The sequence below is a fragment of the Podarcis filfolensis genome (assembly GCF_964270895.1).
Source record: "Podarcis filfolensis genome assembly, chromosome: 12".
In the NCBI taxonomy this organism is placed as follows: domain Eukaryota; kingdom Metazoa; phylum Chordata; class Lepidosauria; order Squamata; family Lacertidae; genus Podarcis; species Podarcis filfolensis.
In genome coordinates, this window is record NC_139614.1 from 25,300,662 (window position 1) to 25,317,623 (window position 16,962).

The 16,962-nt window shown below is 43.8% G+C and overlaps 2 protein-coding genes and 1 long non-coding RNA gene across 9 annotated transcripts in view; 2 read left to right on the forward strand and 1 right to left on the reverse strand.

Annotated features, from left to right (window-relative positions):
- Positions 1 to 2,569: 2,569 nt before the first annotated feature.
- On the forward strand, positions 2,570 to 9,354 carry LOC310745800 (uncharacterized protein). Of its 3 annotated transcripts, none has more exons than XM_083578908.1 (8): positions 2,570 to 2,652; positions 3,148 to 3,259; positions 3,468 to 3,557; positions 3,982 to 4,061; positions 5,162 to 5,267; positions 5,591 to 5,686; positions 6,646 to 6,756; positions 7,012 to 9,354. In XM_083578908.1, exons 1-8 carry the CDS (start codon positions 2,609 to 2,611, stop codon positions 7,072 to 7,074), a joined length of 702 nt encoding a protein of 233 aa, XP_083435034.1. In that variant the 5' UTR covers positions 2,570 to 2,608; the 3' UTR covers positions 7,075 to 9,354. The 3 variants fall into 3 exon arrangements, with proteins under 3 accessions (XP_083435034.1, XP_083435036.1, XP_083435035.1); XM_083578910.1 differs by having other exon boundaries at positions 2,637 to 2,652; positions 3,148 to 3,346; XM_083578909.1 differs by lacking the exon at positions 2,570 to 2,652 and adding an exon at positions 2,664 to 2,755 and having other exon boundaries at positions 3,148 to 3,346.
- Positions 9,355 to 9,357: 3 nt separating this feature from the next.
- LOC310745847 lies at positions 9,358 to 14,600 on the forward strand. Of its 5 annotated transcripts, none has more exons than XR_014540377.1 (4): positions 9,358 to 9,419; positions 10,566 to 10,686; positions 10,833 to 11,666; positions 13,093 to 14,600. It is a non-coding gene; the product is annotated as an uncharacterized lncRNA (long non-coding RNA). The 5 variants fall into 5 exon arrangements; XR_014540378.1 differs by having other exon boundaries at positions 10,838 to 11,666; XR_014540376.1 differs by having other exon boundaries at positions 10,566 to 11,666.
- Positions 13,447 to 16,962, reverse strand: part of ITGB8 (integrin subunit beta 8) — a 43,742-nt gene continuing 40,226 nt past the window's right edge. The window contains exons 13-14 of the mRNA XM_083578605.1: positions 16,398 to 16,564; positions 13,447 to 16,302 (exon numbers count right to left, since the gene is read on the reverse strand). Of these exons, the coding sequence (XP_083434731.1) occupies positions 16,186 to 16,302; positions 16,398 to 16,564 (284 nt within the window). The 3' untranslated portion in view covers positions 13,447 to 16,185. The remainder of the gene's footprint in view (positions 16,303 to 16,397; positions 16,565 to 16,962) is intronic.

Here is a 16,962-nt window from a genome sequence, read left to right on the forward strand (position 1 = left end):
AGTTCCTCCCTCTGTAAGGTGATATTTTTCCAGTCATCAATCCAGAACTCTCCAGTTCATTGATTTCTTTCAATACAAGAAGTTCAAAGGAGATTCTTCTATAGTTTTTATATATAATAGTCCACAACAGTTGTCTAGTCCAACATCATATTACCTCCAATAGCGTATCAAGAAACATTCAATCCTTATTTCTTATTTCCTCCAAATTTCTTCACTGTGTTTATGTATTAGGATATCAACCCATAATTATTTATTATACAATGCTTAATTCACACCTAAGTCAACACCTTCCAATCTCATTTCCTGTCAACCATGTTTATCAATACTTAAAAAAAATAATTCAAATTTCCACCTCTCCCTTTTCCAATCTTTTCCCATAAAAGTTGCAAGAAACTCTCATGTGGTGTCAGGAAGGGTGTTCCTGAGTTGTTCAGTAAGTGAGGCACTTGTCTCATGAACTCATTCTTCACAGTTTCCATATATTGTTGCCTTTGCCATTATCTGAAGTTCAATTCAATAAATAAACAAACCAGGGGAGACCATTAGCTTCAAAAGGCCTGCCAGCCAGATGAATGGCATCAATCCCTTCCCCCACATAAAATGATGAAACTGATAGAGAATTCCAGAGAACTCAAAAGCTTGCATACTATTTTGTGATTTTTGATTGGTTTAAGAAAGATATTGCCCTAATATGAGTTTTCAACAGTCACATTAGTGGTCAGAATATTCACTGGTAAAATATGCTTTTGCACTGCATTTTTTTAAAATATCCAACAGGAAAAGGGTTCATTCATGAAACCTGCTGGCTGGCCCTGGGCACGTTATCATCCCTCATAGGAACATTGGAATCATATACCAAGTCAAACCAATCTTCCTCAGTACTGTTTATATGGACTGGCTGCAGCTCTCCAAGGTTTCAGTCTAGAGACATTCTCAGACCTGCCTGGAGTTGCCAGCGATTCAACCTGGAGTTTCCCCCTGCAAGCAGAAGTTCTGTCATTGAGCTGTGGCCCTTCCCCACATCTAAACTTATCTCAAAGGGGCATTGTGAAGGTCACCTGAATCTCATATGCATTGCTTTGAGCTTGCTGGAAGTAATCTCTATGGCCACTAGATGGCACAGCTGTTCGGAAATACAGTGGTACCTCGGGTTAAGTACTTAATTCGTTCTGGAGGTCTGTTCTTAACCTGAAACTGTTCTTAACCTTAAGCACCACTTTAGCTAATGGGCCTCCTGCTGCCGCTGCGCTGCCGCTGCACGATTTCTGTTCTCATCCTGAAGCAAAATTCTTAACCCGAGGTAATATTTCTGGGTTGGCGGAGTCTGTAGTGGGTTAAACAACAGAGCCTAGGACTTGCCGATCAGAAGGTCGGCAGTTCAAATCCCTGTGATGGGGTGAGCTTCCATTGCTCGGTCCCTGCTCCTGCCAACCTAGCAGTTTGAAAGCACGTCAAAGTGCAAGTAGATACAGTGGCGTAGCGTGGGTTGTCAGCACCCGGGGCAAGGGAAGTAATTTGCGCCCCCTAACCCGTGGATTTTAGCAGGGGGCAGAGAGCTGCGAGTGCGAGCGCGAGCGCGCCCCCCCCAGATGTTGCGCCCGGTGCGGACGGCCCCCCCTGCACCCCCCACGCTACGCCACCGAGTAGATAGATAGGTACCGCTCCGGAGGGAAGGTAAACGGCGTTTCCGTGCGCTGCTTTGGTTCGCCAGAAGCGGCCTAGTCATGCTGGCCACATGACCCGGAAGCTGTACGCCGGCTCCCTTGGCCAATAAAGCAAGATGAGTGCCGCAACCCCAGAGTCGGCCACGACTGGACCTAATGGTCAGGGGTCCCTTTACCTTTACCTAACCTGAAGCATATGTAACCTGAAGCGTATGTAACACGAGGTACCACTTTAACTGGGGAATGCCAATTAATCCTGATGTCCCCCATGGGAAACTATGAAATTAAAAATGGCTGACTGCCTGAATTCAAAAAGCGCTGGACTTGTCTCACTCTGTAGCCAAAAGAGCCCCCAAGCAGAGTTTAAAGCTGAAATATATGCAATGTTTGCAAAGTGGGGAAATACCGGTTGTTACATCTGTAAATATTCCAGTATTAAGCATTCACAATGTGCTCCACCACCTCTACGCCTCTCACAGTGAATATACCACAAACTGAAGTAAGTTCAACTGCTTTATTTACAGTAACCAGAGGTCTTACTGATGCATCATTCAACGCCACATCAGAAACAGGTAAAACGTTTTTAAAGCACAAACTACAAAAAGTATCTTCAAACATGGAGTCTGGGCACAAACCGCCAGCATCATGCGTCTGGTCAGTTACATGGTTCAAAGTGTAGAGGGAGAGAAAGGAACAGGAAACAAGGCTTACTTCCTCCCTCCCCAAAGGTGAGGCGGCATGACCTAGCCAAGCCTTCTCTAGCAGTTCACAGCTCTGTGGTCCTTAACCCCTTCATTTACTAACTAGCATAGACACGCATTGTTAGGTCTGACTGCAAAATGTCCCACAACGGTTGCTTCATTAAACTTTCACTAGCTCTGTTTGTAATTTAGGAATGAGTGAGCCCAAGGCTTCCAATATCAGGCTGCTAAGGCCATTGTGAGATGACCTCCACTGTGACGTCACCCCCTGCTAACTCACCGGACAGGTAAGCCTCAGAGCATTGCTGGACCTGGTTCCTGGAAGCTAGCCAGCTACCTGCTCATATTTATTGATATTGCTCAAAAAGGAAGAACCATATCAACAAACATGTAAGTAGGACTTTTCTCCCACAGCTTCTGCATTGTGCTTGTCTCATCGTTTATGATGGTTCATGCCAGTCCCTCACAGGGGGTAGGGGGCTATTTCTTCCCTAGCTAAGATTGGCTTTCTCAGTCAGGACCATGGTAAACACAGCAGCTTCCCCCTTTTAGCCCCTGCCTCTGGGCTTGAGGAAAACACTCCCTTCCCAGGACAGTTTGAGATACCAGCTTGCCAGCAATCTGAACCATTTTAAGATCAAGAAGATGCAAATAGTTACCGGTGACAAGTGGGAATTCATGTCACATCTTGAACCTTGACGTGGCTCAGGGGCACTGCAGTCATGTAACAGGGGAGGAGTCTGCGAGTCTCATTTCTCACCTACTTCCTCATTTTGCTCTAGGCTTCAACGACTGCAATCCTTATTGAAAAAGAACAGCAAAGTCACCCCGCAGACTCCAGTGGAAGGGGGACCAATTCCTTCCCTGGAAGTATGGGAAGACCATGGCGAAAGGGTACAGTCATCCCCACCTGGCTGCCAACACAGTGAAACACATTCCCTGTACGAATTTGGAGCTTCCTACTAGGCGCTTATGGGCGTGGTGGGTGCCATTTATGTTGGCTTCCATCTCCAGCGTGAGGAGGCACCGGGGCTGTTTCAGGCAAGCCGTCAAAGATCTCTTTCCATCACTTTAATGGCTTCTTGCCTTTTATAACTTCCAGGGGATCGGCATGGCCATCAATTTCTTAGCAGCAATAGAAGCAGAAAGGAAGCCCATCATGGCAAAGGAGGACCTTGCAAAGAAGATAGTGGTGAGTGAGGTAGTACTTTGAGAAGGTATCACCCACAGGGTGGATAGGAGAGATCTTAGCAGTGGATTTTCTGCAAGATATTCTGGTGGTGGGTAAGGCTAGTGCACGGCAGAGAAGAGAACAATGGAAATGGAGGACCTGCATGTCTAGAACCTCTCTCTGTGGAGAAGTCTACGTGTAACATGTGGGTGCCTGGGATATGTGGCCTCTTCTGCACATGGAAACCTTCACATTGATACTGTACAGATATGGGTTTTGTGGAGTTGCATTTTATGCTTGATAACTTGCTTGCATGTCCAATATCAAGAAAACAGCTCAAAGTCAGTTGGTGGCGAAGTTATAAGTAAACTACTTTAGGGAGCTGAGAGGAACTACGTGCAGCTGATTTCTATTTCTTCTGTGTGTCCCCCCCCATCTCTTCAAGGGCCTGATGGAGCGATACAAAGACCATCCCCTTGCCTTTTTCATTTTTACCAGCTGCATGAATGCAATCGCAAATCTGAGGTAAGTTGTGGTAGGAGTCTGGTGGAACAGGAGATTTTTTCCCCATGCCATAGAGCAGTCAGAAGCAAAGGAAAAGGCCTGGAGTGAGCAAATGCACTACAAAGAAGCAGATTGTGCTCCACTAGCCACAAATCCTGGCAAATCAAGAAGTGGGTGAGCAAGGCGCTGAGGATTATTGGCTCTGAGGAGGTTCTGGGAAGAGCTTTTGACTCTCCTAACAACCCTCCACAGGTCTTTTAGAGAAGCTGGCCTCAGGCAGGCTTGGGGGAATTGCCCTGTTTCTAAGTAGACATGTGCTTCAAATAGACTGTGCTATAAATCTGCTTGCAGCCTAGGAAAATGATATTCTCTTTTTCTTTCATCATCAATGGGGAGGCCTCTGCCTTTAGAGCAACTACGCTTGCAAGTTTCCATCCCCTTGGCAGAGTTTGGATCCAGATAGCCTCTTTCCAAGAGCAACTTTCCTATAGGTTCCTACATTATGGGTGCATCAGTTGTTTTGGCAAACGGTGTGGCAAAAAAAATCGGTCACATTTTTGCAGATTCATCATCCCGCATGCATGTGGGGTGAGATTTTCTGCTACTTTTTTTTTAAGGGTGGGTAAGGATCTCCCCCCCCCTGAACTTACAAGGACCGATGACTGACCTTACTTAACTTAAATAATAGCAGAGATGTTTTTTTTCTTTTACTTTATTATCCATTTCAAATAAAGTCCTGCCTTCGCTGCTGACTAGACAAAACTCCTAGAAGCTTCCCAGTCCACCTGAGCATTCTCAAATACCACAGATGCAAGGAAGTCTGGCTGGGCTGGGAGGCTGTGGGCAGACTCCTGCTGCCGTGGGAACTGCAACCTTGTTTATGATAGTTATAAACAGGTACAGAAACCAACAGACACCTTGAGGTTTTCTTTTTCCTTTTTGGATTAAATTGTACTAGTTCCTCTGAAATGTCACCCAAATGTGCATATCTTTCCCCCTCTGGTTCTCAGGGATACTTTCTTTTGGGCTGGATGATGGAGCCAAGCTCAACTTCAGCTAAACCTGACGAATATTCTCTCCATCACATAATAGAATCCTGGCTTTTCCTCCCCCCCTTACAGCAGAAGCAGCCCTCCACTCTCAGAGAAACTAGAGGCGAAGCTGCTCCAAGTCACTCTGTCACGCCTCGTTATAAAGAGCACAGAAAGTGAAGCTGTTTGCGACAAGGTAAATTCTTACTGAATTTCAACCGTCTTGACAAACACCTGCTGTGTCTGTGGTCACCAATCCCTTGTCTCTGAGCTGAACCACTAAGGCACATTTCATCTTGAGCAATGCAAAGACTTCTGCATTTCAGATGAAGAAGGAGGAGGCATTACGACAACAAGCCCACCTTTGCACCCTCTGTGCGTGGATCCCCTTCCCAAAGGAGGAACTGTCTTAGACAGTCTGAGCGAAAAGGCTCTGCATAGCTCCTTTTCTGCCTGCTCTGTTTGGGGATGGAGATCTGCTGTGTAGCAATGACGTTGCTTGCTTTCTGTTGCTTGCAGGCCCTTTGCAGAGGAGCCTCTGAAGCCCTGGGTGCAATGCTCAGGGGGCTGCTTTCAGAGGCCCCCACAATGCACCACCTTCTGAAGATCTTGGAGGTGAGTGTTGAATGTTGAGTCTATTCCTTTCAAGTGTGGTGTGCTGGTGGACAGACTGCCTACCCTCCACCATTTCTCAAATGAAAATAGGGATGTCCTATTCGACACCCTCCAACACTTCTTCAATGAAAATAAGAGACTTCCCCTTCAACATTTCTCCAATGAAAACAGGGACATCCTAAGGGAAAGCGGGACATTCCAGGATCAAATCAGAAACCGCGACAGCTTATGTAAACCCGGGACTGTCCCTGGACTGGCAGGGAGATCTTACCACTGGGGGGTATTTTATTAGTGAAATTGTTCCCTATGGGGGCTGTGTCTCTCTGGCTGGATGACTAGACCCAGTGCTTTTTTCTAAAAAAAATGTTAGGGGTGCTCTCATTTTCCGACTCATATTGAAATACTGCCCCTCAATGGCATCAAACTTAGATTCACAAAATATTTAGGGGTATGTGTACCCCTGTGTACCCCCAGAAAAAAGCACTGACTAGACCTCTTTCAAAATGCATTCCGCATACTCAGTATGTTTTGAGCCAGTTTAACTGTTCCCCAGAATGTCTGCAGAATTGCTGCATTTTCTGGAAAACAAAGTCCATGTAAAGGTAAAGGACCCCTGGCAGTTAAGTCCAGTCGCAAAGGACTCTGGGGTTGCGGCGCTCATCTCACTTTACTGGCCAAGGGAGCCGACGTTTGTCCGCAGACAGTTTTTCCAGGTGATGTGGCCAGCATGACTAAGCCGCTTCTCACGAACCAGAGCAGCGCACAGAAACGCCGTTTACCTTCCTGCCGGAGCGGTACCTATTTATCTAATTGCACTTTGACGTGCTTTCGAACTGCTAGGTCCATGTAGAGTTCTTTAAAATCAAACCCAGGGGCACAGCTCTCAAAGAGCACGATAATAGACTTGGGAGATTTCTTTGTCCTGTGCAATGATTCTGAGCTGCTTTTTCCTTCCTCAGCACTTCCGACAGTACATGAGGTCTTCAGACCGGCTAGAGAAGTCCCAGGCCATCAAAGCCACCAATTATATTTGCTTGGAAGCCTATTACAGTCTTGGCCTGCATTACGATGTGAGTATTCAACATGTGAGTGGAGCTTGGCATTAGAAGTCCACAGAACCCTGGGATGGGAAGCAAGAAGAAAGACCAGAGAACATTTCCTCCCGATCTCCACTGGAGGTTCTCCTTCCTGAAGATGGCCTTGTGGGGCCTTAAGACTAAAGGGGCAATAAGTTGAATTACTTGGTGGATCTGGGGGGGGGTGAGAAGTAATGAAAGAAGCTCACTTTGATGGCTCTGACTGTGGGATTTTATCTATCTCTCCAGCTTCATGAAATGCGGGAGCATCTGAGCCGATTATGGAGGAGCAGGAAGATCAAGCAGAAATAGGCTCTTCCTGTTGTCTCTTCCTTTCTCTTCCTTTCTTGATCCCACCTAAAGGTGCCAACCGGATTTCCTGGGTCCAGCGCTGTATAGGCAGATCAAGCCCACTTCCACCTCTGCAAACTGTATATATTGATGTACAAATACGGACAATTATTTAGAGCCTGTATTGTGGATTGAAGATGGTTTGTTTTAAGATTGTTTTAGCCTGCCTTTCAGGCAAAATATACAAAATATATGTGCATGCAGTTTCAAAGCTCTTTCTTATGTTCTTATTAGAACTTGCGCAGATCCAATGAAGCAGTTCAAGCAGCCTCTTGCATTCTTAAATTAGTTCAACGTGAACTTGGCTGGTTTAACCAACTTCCAGTTGGTTAAAAGTCCAGCTTCTTTATGTATCAAATAAGCAGTGCTACTTGAGCCATCAGATGCAAACTGGTCATTTTGTATGTGTTTGGTTTGTATACATTTCCTCACCACTAGATGTCATTATTGCTGCAATTTTATTTCTGTTGTTTAGTTTTCACTGTGAGACTGCATCTACACTCTTGTTTGCAGTCCACTCACTGCATTCCCAGTACAGGGTTTTTGATCTGTGTTCACATGGACATTACCCAGAATGCATATGTATTCTGTTGTTTGTCGTAAAATACTTCTGCTTGGGAGACACTGTTTCTCAATAAAGCTTCCCACTGAATGGAACTTTTGAATCATTCCTAATTCGTCGCTAGCCAAGACACAAGCAACTTTGCATAGGATAAAGACATCGCCGCCTCGTCAGTGCCCACTGATGTATATACACAAACAGAAACAAAATCTGACACTAATGAATCCATGCTGATGTGAACAGCTTTGGAGCAGGAGGTGGAAGAGCTGTCAAGCACCCTGAAAACCCCCCAACAAATTTCACTGCACTCTAAGGAGGTAACATGAAGACACCCTATGAGCAAATGATTTTGGAGTTTTATTTTTGAATTCATTTTGTGTGTGCTTGTGTGCTTAGTGTAGATCTGCTAATCACGCTATATGTTATCTCTACTATGAGAGGCAATGTGCCTCTCAATGCCAATTGCTGGGGAGCAACACAGAGGGAAGGCTATTGCCCCCATGCTTTTTAGGCTTCCAGAGTTATTTGGTTGGCCATCGTAGAAAGAGAATGCCAGGCCGATCCAGCAGGAGACTCTTCTTAATATTACTGCCCAGCCAGATATCAGTAATGCATAATAAAAACAACCCCAGTATTTTTTTCCAGGCTAATCTGGGATATCTGATGAATCAGTGTGGATGCTAGTCTATACTATGCTAGTATAGTTCTGCTTCTCGGCCCTTTTAGCTGGCCTTTAAAACACAGGAGCGAGTGAAAGGATAAATGTACCCAGGGAGCAATGAAGAGGACAAAGCAGCTATGGAAACTGAGAGTATCGCTGACAAAGGTTTAGTGTGGAAACCAGGGCAAAGGGCCAATTCAGAATTTCAGGGCCGGCTGAAATAAATCAGATTGTGAACAGACATAATCCAGCTACAGATGAATAAACAGCACTTGAATGAAAAAACGGACTCGTTCAAGAGTGGAGGAGGAGAGATCCCATGATGAGATTCCCGAGAGAGATGGCAGTAAAAAAAAAGAACTGTGTAAAATATAGGCAAATACTCCTACACAGACCTACAGGAAAACGGGATAGTTTAGCAACTTAGATCCAACTCGGAGTGAAGGACCCATTTTAATTAAAACAGGGTAGCAGGGCACAAAAATTATTTCTCACCGTATTAGACACAGAAGAGAGATTGGTGATAGCTCATCATAGGAGCCAACTCCCAGGGGCTGAGGGAGCTTTGCCCCCCATGAAATATTTGAGCCCCCCTCCAAGTTGATGGGCATTGCCATTCAAATGGTGTGCACACACCATGTCATATATCAATTATTTGGGGTGGGGCTTACCTCCCCCCCAATATTTTATTCAAGTTGGCACTCCTGTAGTTCATTATCAGTTTATTACCACCCCCATGCACCAGCCATAGGATGTTTAGCAGACAAAGGACAGTATCCAACACTAGGCCTACTCAGAGTAAACCCATTGAAATTAATGGGCATAGCTAATTTGGATTTATTAATTTGAGGTCTACTTTGAGTGAAACTTAGCTGGCTGCAAGCCAAAAGAGTAACAAAGATGTGTGGAACTCCCAATTAGTTTCCTAAGTTTAGCTGCTGCCTGTCTGCCTGTCTTTATGCCTCAGAGACCTTCGTTTTGTGTCCCTGGCTAGGGGAAACCCTGCTCTGGCCTGGAAATGCCTTGCTTTGGGGGCTTAATCTATTGCCGAAGTTTTCACTCCCTCTCATTTGTTTCAGCCGAGTAAGTAAGGCCATGTAACAAGCCTCCCACTCTCTTTTGTCCTCCCCTTTCCTGCCTTATCCTTTATATTTCTCCTTCACTGTCCAGCCTTGTAACAAAGAGTTCATCAACTGATGTGTCTTTTGCCTTTCTTTAAATAAATACACTCCCGTTTTGGATCAAATTCTGAAGTCCCATCTTGGTCTTTCATTTGTAGCAGCTCCATGGTGAGATACCACTATCTAAACCAAGGAACCTATGTTATGCACTCTAGATCCTGTTAATCTGGCGGCTAGGATAGTTTCTTAGCCATCTCTATGCTATGGAAGGTGGTCTGGCAAGAAAACCCCCAGCTCTGCAGAGGGAAGACATTTGCCTCGTACTACCTCATTCCCCGGCGATTCATTATTTCTAAAGCAGTGGTGCATTTAGGGGAGCTTTAGACTCTAGACAATTAATACAATTGTCTTAGGGTGGCCCCAGTGGCGTAGCTAGCTGCTAGGGCACCTGGGGCAGTGCAAATGCCCTGCACCTGGGGCGGGGCAAGCTGCCCAGGGTGCAGGGCAAGCCGGGGCAGAGCACGCTGTGTAGAACCTCCACGGAGTCTGCAAGCACCATGTTGCTGTTTTGGGTGGAGCCTGCAAGTGCCCAAGCTATCACGTCACTCAGTGATGACACCTGGGGCAGTCCGCACCCACCGCAGTCCCTTCCTACGCCACTGAGTGGCTCCCCCCTTTTTTTAGATAATATGTATTGCTTTATGTATTTTCACCACCATCATTATTAGTCAGTGTCCAGATGTACAAATAAGACAGCACATAGCATCTGTGGAATCCACCTCCCTTTCAGACCTAAGGTATACCAACTGTGACTTGCAATGAAACACTGAGGTTTGATGTTCCTGTTCAATGTTCAATCCTCCATTTCCTCCTCTTGGTTTTCTACCTCCCTATTTTTGAATGGTGCCATTTTGGTGCCATAGATAGCATCTCTCAAAGAATATTGGTAATGGATGGGTTCTCTCTCTCTCTCTCTCTCTCTCTCTCTCTCTCACACACACACACACACACACACACACACACACATACACACACACACACACAGAGAGAGAGAGAGAGAGAGAGAGAGAGAGACTCAGACAAAACATTGTTGTCTTGATTGTCTTAGGGGTCAAGCTGCAAATTCAATATATCTGAAAGTTCTTGGGAGCATGCAGAGATTATGCTCAGCAAACAACTGGAACCACTAAATGAAAGAAAATAAGAACAAGAATAGTAACAGTGAAATGGTAAGCTTTGTAGAGATTTAGCTGTTCCCACTGCAATCCCACTCTTCATTTGCAATAAAACCCCAAAAGCGGCAGGATAAAGTCCTACGGATTTGTTTTCATTCTTGTGGACAATGGAAACCAATATTAGTTTTTGTGTGCTGAAGTTTAGGTGGGAAGGCCTGCATAAGTAAAACTGCCTCTCAAGATCCGAGTACAAAAGTCGTGCCATGGAAGCTGCCGAGTATGGAGAATAGCAGCTGGGAAACCAAAGGCCCAGAGGAGGAAGGTGGTTGTCATCTAGGACTTCCTTGGTGCCTCTTTGCTGAGTAGAAAGAGCACCAAGACTCATGAAGTCCAGCTTGGAAGTTGCACCCAGGAGAGAGCTACGATGCCTGGTTGCTTAGCCAGGGAGATATTTCCACCAAGGCTCACCATCAAAGAGGTAATGCAAAAGAGAAAGCACCCTTTGGGGTAGTCCTTTGGCAGCTAAAGAGAACAATGCAAAGGAACGCAAGAGCCCTGCTGGATCACATGAAATACCTATCCAGTTCAGTATCCTGTTTTCAACAGTGGCCAATCAGATGCCTCTGGGAAGCCCAAAAACAAGGCACGTGGGCAACAGCCCCCCACTGCTCTTCTCTAGCAACTGGTAATGAGAGGCTTGCTGAGTCTGTTCCTGGATGTCTATTCTGTCTTGCAACTTGACAGCTGCCTGACCTGGCCTTTTGGAGATTTGCAGTTTCTAGTCTCCATTTTTGTTCTTTGGTCCTATTGTGAGAGGATGGCGTATTGATTGTAAACAAGAGCTGTCATTTCTCTATCGTACACCGAGTGGGTATTTTCTGACCTTTTGCTCCCTCTCTTTGCTTTTATAAGGAGGGAGGAGTGTTGCTGTGAGATAATGGCTATGTGTTTTGAGTCTGAGAGGCCAGAACACCAGATGCTGAAAGCCTGGCGACCAGATGTGAGGAAGGAGCTGTGGTGGCAGAACTGGAGAGGTGAATACCACCATATATTTCTTTGACCCCTGCCCTTCCTGATTGATGAAAGCAGGAGTCAGGGGGGAAGGATGAGGCCAGCTAATTGGGTGAAATACATGCATTTTGGAGGCACTTTTCAAAGATGATTTATATAACTGCTCACAATTCATGCCCTTTGGCTTGTATGTTTCCACAGGGTTCCATCTTGTGTATAGCGGGGGTGAGGAAATGTTTTGGCCTGGTGGGCCAGATCTTTATCTCCTCCTTCCCCCATGGACTTTGGCAGATGAGTGGGACCACCCTGATGCCATATTGACCAGCTGGTCTTCAGGTGATGGGCAGGGAGTTAAAAGCCTTTTTGCAGGCATTGCTAGTGCGACTCAGTTCCCCATGTGGAACTCAAGTTGCACACTGGGTGCAGCTGCCTCACAACATGCCGCACACTTGACAGCGAATATGGCATCAAGTGTGGGGCAGGTGGGCATGCTCTGGGGTGATGGTCTGGTGGGCCGAATCTGGCCTGCAGGCCAGAGGTCTCTTATCCCTGCTGTATGGAACAACATGAAACAATTTGGAAAGATCATCTGAGAATTTAGGACATGTTGTCATTAGTATATTAATACCCAGCATTCTCTCCCTTACCTACCCCCTTATGATTCCAAGGAGATCCTGAGTCAGTACTTGAACTTGGGAGAGCTTTTAGACCCAGTATGGCTCTTGAATGTCCAGGCTGGGGCAGTGGACAGGTCTACTCTTGGAAGTTAGAAGTGTCAATTTCTGGAGCAAACTGATCCTGCCACAGATACATCCAGATCAGACAACAGACACATGCTCTATTTGAGTGCTTTTGAAAGTCACCCAGAAACCTAAACTTTTGCATATGTGTGGGCAGCAGCTTATTATTTAAACCATATCCTATAAATGTTATGCAAAGTTCACAGACTCTCATTTCCAGGCCCAAAGTGCTGGCTCTGTCCTGAATTATTTGGCAGCTGGAAAAGATACCCAAAGGAGACCACCCCCTATATGAATGTACCTTCAGCTAAGTCCCTGCTTTGTATACCAGCACCATCTGAAACAGGCTGGATGGGAACATGAAGTAGGGCCTTCTTAGTGGTGACCACTGGGCTGCGAAGCTCTTAGCTGTGTTCAGTCTTCAACATGAATGATGTTGGACTACAACCCTGTCCCCTTGGTTAAGGTGCAGCAGATGACAGGAGCTGCATTTCACTATCTGGGGACCCAGGTTTGAATAATTCTGATTTAGCTTTGCCTTTAGAAGACAGATCCAAACATTGCTGTTTAGATGTGCATTTTGCCATTAACTATCTTAGTATCTGCTGCTGACAATGCAGTTGGAATCTTGAGTTAAGCACATAGGGAAGCACTTTCTTTTCACAGAAAGCTACTGGACTGAATCTCTATTTCTTTCTTTCCCATTTAGCACTCACTTGTGTTGGACTTCAAGAGACCTGAAGCTACTGCATGTTACCCCCATTTGACCCACCGCCTAACACCAAGTTTGGGTTTGGAAAAATGTTTTAAAGCAAAATTGCTTTGAAAATAAGAGGCAACCATATTTCCACATGATTGTTTCTCCAACTAAACCATTTTGAATCTTTGATCTTGTGGTTCCTTGAATTTGGAACTTGATAGCTGAGAGCAAAACTTGAGACTTATATTGTTCAACTTCATACCCATAAGACTTACACATAAATGATAATGTGTAGGATTCTAGCAATGGGGCTGAATAACTCTTTGGCAAAAGTTCATAGTAAAATAAATTAAGAGGAAAGACTTTTACAGGTTTTTTGTTTAAATATTATTGCAAAATAACAAAATATCAACCATGGATTAGAGACAATATTTCTTTAACGTTAGAGACCAAGTACAATAATTTTGCATTAAATTAATGCTAAGTCATAGTTATTGCAGCTCTCATAGAAAAATAAACTATCTCACAATGTACTAAAGTGACACATAAATAAATAAAACTGAAATAAAAAAGTTAGTCATGAACACTACAAAAATACATTTTAAATAAAAACATGTAGTAAGCTTCAACAGAAGTTACGGCAGTGATTTCAAAGTGTTTAATCTTATATTGAACAACGGGAAATTATTTTTACTCTGAACTCCTCTTTCCTAGAAAGAGCCTACACATTTTAAGCACTGAATCTATAAAAACAGGACTCATCCACGTTTGCTTTTACAAAAAAAAAAAAAAAATACAGTACACATTAAAACTTGACGGAAGCAAAAAGTATCATAAACCACTGCAAAATATACATTGCAAATTAGATGTGTTTGAATTGTATAGTGATACTGAAGTATGAACCAGATTGTGGCATGGCAAACAGAAGGAAAACCTGACATATCTGTATGCAGGAATCGTGGATAGCATGATGTTCCTCTTGGCATACTTAAGTATATTGGCACTAATTGCGTACCTTTTTTAAGGAGTGTGCAAAGTATCGGGGAGACTGAATAAAAACACAAAGAGATTTGGTTGTTTCAGCAAGAGAAGTTGCAAAATTTTCCAAAGAACAGCATACATTCTAATTCTAAAAGTGCTATGATTGTGCAGTTTTTGAGCGTTGTAGCCTCAGCCAAGCACAAGTCCACTATCTCCAAAAATAAATAATTTTTCATTCAAAAATCCACAGGGTTGGATGCAAAGAGCTTCCAATAGCATTAGGAAAGGAGTTCCATGCATGCATGGACCAGGGGCAGAGCTTTAAAATACTAAAATATACCAGTTTTAATTTTTGGTTGACAAGAGCTAGAGTGGTGACTGACTCAGTCTGCTCTATTTCTCTACTGCCATCTTCTTATGTGCTTACCATATCACACTTTCCTGCACTAACACTATATTTTCCATTTTATATATATAATGGAAAATATAGTATGTGTGTGTGTGTGTGTGTGTGTACACACATACACAAAAACACACCCTGGTCAAATTGAGTCAAATGCTTTAGCGTATCTTCTTGATGTAGTAATTATTCCTAAGTAACAATGAGCCGTTAAAAAAAATATATCTTAAAAAAATCCAGTAGTGATTAACCCCTTTGATTATTCCAGTCTTCTACACAAAATGATTCTATCCAATTTTAGAAAGACTCGAAGCAAACAAAGTCAGAATAGTTAGTATGTATAGAAAAGAGAGTCATAAAGTGTGCTCTGTATACAAACGTACTTATACTTTTATCTAGTGTTCTCTGAAATGCAACACAGAAGGATCACCATATTCGTTCCTCCACATAAAGCAGTGGTTCTCAGGATGCAAGTCGAGTCTCCTTACTGAGATGCCAGAAGGAACACAGCCCCCCGCTAGGACTCTCAGCATTTCGAGCCCATGTTGGCATGGGGGTTATGACCCACGGATAGAAACAGGGCTAGCCTTAGGCAAAGCATGCTGTAGGATGGTAGCCTTAAGAGTCACTTGTGCCAGCCAGGGCGGAAGGGAGAGGTGGGAGTGGGAAAGACTTGTTGGCTGTGCTACCTCCCAGGCTGGTGCAGATAAGAGTGCCTGCGACCTGGCAGCAGTTAGGGGTCAGCACAGGATCCTCCACCATCTCCTGTGTTTCGGGAGTTTCCATTGGCTATGCTACCAGCAGTTTCCACCAACCATTTCGGAAGGTACATTGGGGTACTTCTTGCTGGTAGGGCTATCTTGCTGAAGATGGAGCTCTCCTGGTGGTGGAGGCTAGTGGAGTCAGGCTGGAGAAATATCTGCATCTCATCCAAGTACCATCCACAATGACTGGGTAGGGGAATTCGATTGCTCTGTTAGTGTTTTTGCTTTTTAGTAGGCTGGATGCAAGCCTACTTAGCCTCTCTCCTCCAAATTAGTGCAACGTAGGACATCAAGGCTTGCGATTATCGGGGCCAGAGTGATGGTGGTAAGGAATTGTTTCAAACTTTTCTGTTTTGTTTTGCAGGCAATTCTCTCTGTGGGTATTTTGTCCCACCTTTCTCCCCTTTCTGATCTGCTTTCTCCCCAGTGCTCAGAACAGGAGTTAAGCGCCAACGGTTGACCTGTCACTGATTTGTGCCAGCTACATTTTGCTTTACATCGTTTGGGAAATGTAGACCAAACCTTTTCTTAACTAAAGTGAGATCAGTGCGTTTGCAACACCAGTTCGGATTAGCATTACGTGCCAATGCTAAAGACTAAATAAGTTACGTTATGTTAAAGTGCTACAATGCAGAGCGGTGTTGTGAACAGGTAAGAAGCCTGCTTATGCCAGAACAGTCAAATTTAAGCCAATTTGATCCTGTTGATCCTAAATGGGACTGAATTGGCTCCGATCCAAATTATCTGTGCTTTAATTGGTTTAATCGTGTTAATCAGTAGTTAATGCACATTTGTTTTTTCCAAAATGGAGCAGCTCTGTTTGAAATCTAGCCATGTTGTGTAACTAGGCTTTCAGGTCAGTTTCTCATTACAGTATTCAAACCACAAACCCCCAAAGTATCTTTCAAATAAACTTCTTGACTGAGAAAACAAAGCTTTGAAGAAAGCAGCCTGTCTTCAGGAGTTACATTTGAAAGTTTCATTTACTTGTAACTTGCTGATGTTGATTTCTTCAGGCTTATCACGTCTGTAGGTTACGGTTTTTGTACAAACAGTGGGCAAGAACATTTTATCCTTAAAGGAGAAGAGAATATAAATGGTCAGAAAGTCCCACACAACTAGCATTCCTTTTTTAAAAAAATTCATTATGGATCAGTGACGTCAGTTACCTTTTTAGTTGCAGATATTCTATAATCAGATGAAGATTTAATTTTGTTATTGCTCCACTGCAAAATTATTTGTCGGATTATAAGTACATTAAGCAACCCAATCAGAAATGTAACTATAAAAATTATGAAAAAGATTCTGAAGTGGCTTGGATCATCGGCTGTGCATTCTGCAAAAAGAAGAAGTAGTAAAATTCACACTGTCCCCTCAAAAGGTCCACACAATAAATCTAAAAGATAAAGCCAAACCCTAATACGATAAAGTAATTTATAATTGTACTTTTGTTGAATAATATAATAAATGACATATTTATTCCAATATACACAAAAAGCCACCTTATTCTTAAAAAGCATTATCCAAAACAGGGAATGTACATGTTAGGCAGATCTATAGTTACACCACTGATCTCAGTATTGCTGCAGCTAGCAAAAAGAATCAAGTTATGATTTATTTATCTAGATTTTATTCCCCAAGCAGTGTACAAATAACTGAAGGTAAAACACAGCTGAAAACCACCATCCACTAAAACCACCATCATTATCTCTCTCTGAAGTTGAATGTTTATAT